This window comes from Akebia trifoliata, chromosome 15 (genome assembly GCF_017979445.1).
Source record: "Akebia trifoliata isolate Shusen 1 chromosome 15, ASM1797944v1, whole genome shotgun sequence".
Taxonomy (NCBI): domain Eukaryota; kingdom Viridiplantae; phylum Streptophyta; class Magnoliopsida; order Ranunculales; family Lardizabalaceae; genus Akebia; species Akebia trifoliata.
In genome coordinates this window covers 5582948-5590178 of record NC_141389.1, presented here as the reverse complement: position 1 = coordinate 5590178, position 7231 = coordinate 5582948, and the positions used below count along the sequence as shown (strand labels likewise).

General features: G+C 34.8%; 1 protein-coding gene across 1 annotated transcript; it reads left to right on the top strand.

The window, feature by feature from the left end:
- On the top strand, nucleotides 1-612 carry LOC147384082 (uncharacterized). The gene has a single exon (XM_086426290.1). It carries the CDS (start codon nucleotides 1-3, stop codon nucleotides 610-612), a length of 612 nt encoding a protein of 203 aa, XP_086282416.1.
- Nucleotides 613-7231: the final 6619 nt, after the last annotated feature.

The following is a 7231-nucleotide window of genomic DNA, read 5'->3' as shown; positions in this document are numbered from 1 at the left end:
ATGGGCAATGTAATCTCTCCATGTTGCCATCCTAAATCAATATCATCAGTGAAGATAATCTTCTGGGAAGGCACCACAAAGATCTTCAACAAAAACTTGATAGCTGGAGAGCTCATGTTCCAATACCCAGAAAGTATGGTATGTCATGCTGATTCCTTCTACATTGGTCAGCCGATTCCCGCTCTCTCGATTGACGATGAACTTGTATCGGGCCAAACATACTTTGTTCTTCCCATCGATCGCTTCGCTTTCAAGGTTTTATCTGCTTCATCGCTCTCTTCCTTAGCCTCAAGTCCTAAACCTGCTCCTTTAATCTTTGGTGATTCTCCATTTGAATATATAAAGGGTTCGGACGGGCGAATGCTGATTAAGGTTTTGCCCGAGTTCATGATTAGATTAATATCAAGAAGCGATGGTGAGGGTTGCAATACTCCTAGCAATAGTTTCCTTTGTAGTACTCCAGAATTGAAGAAGCATTTTGATCAATTGGTGGGTTCTAAAGATCAGACATGGTCACCTAAGCTCGAAACCATTTCGGAGTGTAAGAAGCGTTCATCGCCATGTGGGTTTTTAGGAATATTGGAATGGAAGTCGAAAGAGTTTGAAGGGTGATTACTCTCTGATTAAAGATAATTTAGCTTGCTAATTAAAAGAACACATTAAACTTAGATTCTGATTAGTATTGTTTCTTTTTTCCTAATTAATTATTAATTATTGTGTAATTAAGTTGTACAAAATGATGAATCAATTGTCTTGTGAACAAAAGATGTGATTTTATTCTTGATGTTTTATGGCGATGGGTGAAGGATTGCTTTGCTATATATGGTTTGATTTGCAAAGTTGTTAAAATTGAAGGTAGATAGGTTATTCTGTAACATAATTTCTTGCAAATGTTCAAGTGATCAGATCTATCATTAATTAATATACTGGCATGCATATATCAATGAGCGAGCTTAATTTCTTAATCCTTGAGCAGAGGCTTCAGAGAGAGTATACTTCTAATTTTTCCCTTTTTTAAACGAAGTTAGTTCGGATTATTTCTCCAATGTTAGAAATTATTGTCCATGCAAAGCCATATTTTCCTCTATTAATCTATCTTTTCCCTTTTAATCATGCAGAAGATATTCATGAGTTATAGGGACTATCTCTCCTTATTTTTCATGAGATGAAATAAGATCCTAGGCAATTTTGTAAGATAACAGGTACACAATATGTTGTGTACGGGAGACTTATTTGTCTAGTTCCTTATAAAATTGAAATGGTCACAACTAGTATGACACAAGCAATCTCATGCGTAAATGATACATATACAATTTTTTTTTATGAAATAGGATGATTTTGTCTTGATCATTGAAGCAGTCTTTTTTTGGCTAAGAAATGAAAATTTCTTTATATTAAATATCGGACAGGTTCAGGCGCCACAACCCGTGCCTTTACGTACAATTTTGGTAGCCCAAGGATTGGCAGACTCATAAGATCCTCCATGAAGGTCTGTAAAACTGAACAAAAGTTTTATTCGAAATTAGCCTAGAAGTTAGTGAGTCAAGAAAGTCTGCATAACCAATACCTTCTCTAAAATCGAGCGACACCTCCCAATTAAGGTCCTGCAGTCTTTTTTCTGATTTACCCATGGAATATTCACTTGCCAATCCTTATTTTATGCCATTTTTTTTTATATGATACATTTATAATGCCTCTAACAATCTAATCGATTAATTTTCTTGATGTCAATCTAGATTTTGTACCAATTGAAGGGTCTAGTGAAAGCAAGACTTTCTCCTAATAGATCTTCCCTTTTTAGACTTTGCTACTACTTTATGAATTTTATCTTGTAATAAATGTTTTACCCAATTCTCTATGACCTCACTTTGGGATCCTTGGCCAACATTTAGGCTTCCATGGATCTATATATAAGTGGATCTAGACCGCATGATTATCCACAACTTGGACTGAAATAAATTTATATCCTCTTGTGTCTTGCAAAGATTCGATCTTGTTCTCGGCTGATTGATCATAGTTATTAGATTAATTAGGAATCTCTATTGCCACTTTGACCTTTTTAACAATAGTAGAATATTGCTCCTTGATATTATTTTTTTCTTCTAACAAATCCGATTTGTTTGGGTAGGAATCCACACATCTTAAACTCAAAATTTGGATTTCCTTCTTCATTGCTTCTACCTCCATGTCAAGTTCATTCAAATTTGAAGTTGAATGAAAATCTAACTTAGAGATTGGATCTTCTTTATCCATAAAATGGGTCCATACCTTTAGCAACTTAATGGAACCATATATGGAAGCCACAATACTTGCCTCCTTATTTTCAGGAAACACAAATACTTCTATAGAACCAACTAAGGAGCCTTTTGCCACCATATATTAATTGCTACCTTCCAATGTCCAATGTGGCTCATTAATTACTAGAGAAAAATCACATATTCTAGCTTTAGCTGTTAGATTTCTCATTAAATACACCAGAAAAAGAAGATTCTTTGATATCTATATGGCAAGATTTGAGATATGGGGGTTAGTTTTAACCCTCTTCCCTGGGTTTATACAATCCTTACTCAAACAAGAATCTGAACTGTATGCACCCAGGGTGAAGGATTGAAACCCTTCTCCCACACCCCAATACATGCTACATAAGCCATAATCCAAAGACTTAGCACCTAAAATATCACCTTTTAAAACTTTCCTTGGAGGCTTACGTGGAGTGCATTGGGGTGTGGGTGAAGCCCTCCACCCTAGGTGCATACAACCCGCACTCCTCAAACAAATTCTTTTTTTATTTTTTACTTTTTATGGGTAAATTGGACTTGAACTCATAACCTCAAAGTTGTTTTGCATTGTGTCAACCCAACTGCACTATGGGTCTCAGCTCCACTCAAAGAAAATATTCTTTACAAGTGTTTCAGTGCTATTAATAAAGCCTTGAAGATCTTGACTCTCAACGAGTTTTCCACAATAACAAATTGGACCAATTTAGTCTCAAGGAAACCAAGTTTCCAACATTAGTGATTACATTTGTTGGATAATAAGATATAGCCATTGAAATAGATCGAGGAAGAGAAGCCGAAGTTCTTTATTCTCACCTTCGATGCTCTGGTACCAAGAAACTGTTTGAGTGATGGAAAGTATCTATCTCTAAGTGAGAATAGTGAGATATTTCCTATTATTTATAGTCTTTTGTACAGGATCTATAAAAACTACAAGAGTCATTGTCGCAATAGGTATTTGCAAACAAGCCAACCAGTGTCTATGAAATGGGTTGGGACTCGTACCTGAGAAATACAGAAAATCTCTTTAGCTCTCTAGTTTTTTAATCTCCTCTTTAAGTTCTGTGAGATTCTGGTTTCTATCGATGATCCTAAGGTTTAAGGAGTGGGAAATTTGTGATTTCTCTAGTAATGTCTAAGTGATAGAAATTGATTAATTGTCTAAGTGATCTACAATGACTCTAAAAGGATTTATATAGAAATACATAACATTTATCCTAAATAGAGAAAATCTAGATAAGATAACCTACAATTTAATCAAATATAGACAAAGTTAATCCCTGTCAAAATTGTTATAAAAATATGATTTAGTGTACTACACCTTATTACAATGCATATATCGTATGCCTAGTTACTCTTAACACCCTCTCTCCAATTCATGGCGATTGAAGAACAATGTGAGTTTTAATAAAATTTGAACTCAAAATCTACTTTTTAATATCTTGTAAGATTAGAACCACTTTGCCAAATCTATATAATTGATCAAAGACTGAGAAATTGGTGAACCAAAATATGACGAATCACATGACTCGAAGTGAAGAAGAGAAAGAGGAACACTACCTGAAAATTGGAAAATTCTACAGAAAAAATTGATGGGCCAAGGCCCACGAATTTATGAAATCGAATTTTGACGGTTTAGGACCATTGAAATTCTTTGATATTACCAGATTTGATAGCTTAGAGCTGTTGAATTTTTCTCATCCATCATTAATTTGACAGATTTGGCCCGTCGAAAAAAAAAATTGATAATGAAAAATTCGACCTCTTCGTCTGTCAAATTTTGTGAAATTTGACGGCGCAAGGCCATCAAATTTGGGCTTTTTTCACATTGTGGAACACATAGCTCAACTGTGATTTACCACAGTTGGGCCACGATCAGTTTAAGCTAGACCAAAATTTGATGGATTTTAATCCAAGAAAGATTAAAGATGAACCATTTTTTTACTGGATGGGTAAACCGGACTTGAAACCTCAACCTCAAAGTTGTTCTGCAAATTTGTTAAACCAACTGAGCTATGGGTCTAAGCCCAATTAAAGATGAACTTGATAACAATGGATTCTAAGATTATTTTGAAAGGGAATTTAATCACAAAGGATTCAAAGGCTTTTTCTTTTTATAGAAAAGGGACCGGCTTGATCATAATGCATATAGAAGCTATGCAGAAAGATATCTTGATCATGAAGATTTAGACTGTCGTTGGATTTATAAGAGCTTAATCACTAGGGATTAAGAGGTTCTCTAGTCCCACAAAGTTTTAGGTTACATAAGACCCATAAGCACAATCTTTTTAATGTCCTCTTACATACAAAAAAAAGATGATTCGGCTAATGCATATAAGCATTTCGGGCGCTTGTTGATGTGAAATAGATTAAGTGGGCAGAAAGCCCAAAATATTTACTCTGGCCCAATAGGTAGCTTCAAAACCACAAGAGATTTGTTATTGTCTTCAACTCACAACCCAGGAAAAAAAAAAGATTAGCCTTATAGAAAAATATTTAGATTGACAATGGCATTTTCAGTATTGGATCCTTAAGACTCATAATGTAGGCTGCAAGTGAGGTTGAGATGAGTTTCATTGAATTATTAAGGATTTCAGAGAGTGAGAATATTTCAAAGATCAAGCAAGCTTAAAAATAGTTAGCAAGGAAGTATCATCCAATCCGGACGTGTCACCACCGGATACGACATGTTTCAGTAAATAATTGACTTAACATTCAAAATGTCTTTTGGATGATTTTCATCTGATTGAATAGATTTATTTTGAGTTGGCAAAAGGACTTTGGTACTCCCCCACAATGCCTTAGGTTTGTAGTCATTCCAAAATCAGACAATATCTTGGTGAGCCAATCAAACTATGCTATGGATCTCCTTGATCGATCGAAAATGGACTACAAAGCCATTCTGACCGCTCATGTCTTTATGCCAAAAATTGTAGCAAGATGGGGAGCTCTTGATCCTTTATTATAGGCTATTGGAAGTATTGTTGGGACCCTACGATATTTTGGCATTAATTGAAACAGTTATGTCTTTTTCTTGGTGACCGGATCCTTCTATTAATTAGAGTGTGATAAGGTCCCAATAACTTGACTTTGGGACCGTAATTTCTCGGATTCTATCACATTATAAATGCTAGTTCCTTTAAATAATTATAAAATTAAACTATTTATCCAAATTAATAGAGCTAATGAGATTTTATTGTTAATTGTAGATAAATAAAGCGCACGTGGAAGTTATCAAATCGCAAAACAATTACGGTTACAATAAGTGGGCCGAAAGGAAGTTTTCAGAAAAATCTCGATCGATTTGGGCGCCACGTCACCGCGCCGCGGCTAGCCAAGACCGCGCCGCGGTCATTTCGAGGAATTTGTCTTCGAGATTTTTACAGAAACTTCTAGAAGCTTCAGTGGTTGTAACTGATTGGGTCATTCGAATTGAATTATTCGCCAAATCACCCCGATTACCCGAATAAGAACATTATAAATTTGAGGGTTGATTTCAAAGAAGAGGTCCCCTCTTGGGTCCCTTTTAGGCTCATCTCTTCTATAATTTTCTTTAGTTTCTTCTTTTATTCTCTGTAATTTCCTTGTGAGAAAGCTCTTGAGTGTAGTGAAGACATCAAGAGTGGGATTTCATTATTTTTTTTGTAATTCTTTGGAGAGATATAGAAGAAGAATTTCAGATCGATTATCACTTTCTTCACCCATGTTCTTTGCTCTCTTATTAATTTCTGCAATTTTAATCCTTGCAATGAGTGGCTAGATCCTCATTAGAGAGATCAAGGATGCCGAAACAAGTTTATCCCTCTAATGTAGTTTTAATTCCTTATTTTGCTTACATGTTTACTATTCTAGAAATTCTACTTTGATTAGATGATCTACTTATATTTCTGATTCAAACTTTGATAGCCATTACTTAGATAAGTTCAAGAACGACTATGCTCTGTGAAGAATCTGAATATAAGCTAGGCAATCTCAATTAAATCTGAATTTTCATGAATGTCACTTGGTTACCTTTGATAATTAAACCGCTCCACCTTCCGATCCATGAGCAATGACTTGCTACATGGATTGAGTTATTCTTGGAATTGATCTGCATTATGGATAGTTTGTAAAAGTTGATTTGATTTCTCTAAACCTCCTTTCTTATATCTTCAATCTCTACTTTCTGTTTTTATTTCAAATTGTAAGTTAATTTCCATTTCATTTGTGCAACAAATCAATTTTGTTTTTAAGAAAAATCTATTTTCTAATTCTGTTTTTGTTTCTATCCGATTGAATTTTTGAATCCAAACTGTCCCTGTGGAACGAATTCGACTTGCCCAAAGTCTTAGTTCAAATCTCTATCTCTGCATCTTTATTGCAAGCTTTACAATCGATCAAAATGGCGCCGCTGCCGGGGACAGCGAGTTGATTCATTTTCCAATTCGGAAAGTATCCGAAACAGTTTCCGAAACAGAACCGAATGTATTTTGCTTGAAACAGAAGCTAAACGAACAAAAAAAAATTTGAAAAAAATTTCATTACAATCCTCAGGATATCAGAAACCATTTCCAATTTGAAAAATCAATTTTCATCAAAATTTTACCGCGCCACGGTTGTCTTTTGGTGCGCCGCGGTGACGTGGCAACATTTTCTGCTGATTTTTGTTGGACAAGTTTCTGACATCATGGACATTGTAATGGTTATATTGGTTTTTTTTTCTTAGTATTCTGATTTGAATAATTTTGTTCTGTTCAGGTGAAGGATTCGACGGAAGTCGACGGAAATTGACGGAAGGCGACACGTGGAATTTTTATCCACTAAATTTGTTCTATCACCAAGAAGACAGCAACTTCCAATTCTCTGTTCATTTTATTTATTTTTTATTTTTTTATTTTTCTTAGAAAATAATTTGTATTAGGTACTTGAATTTGTATTAAATTTTAATTGTATCCGAGAGGGCTTGGATTGTAATA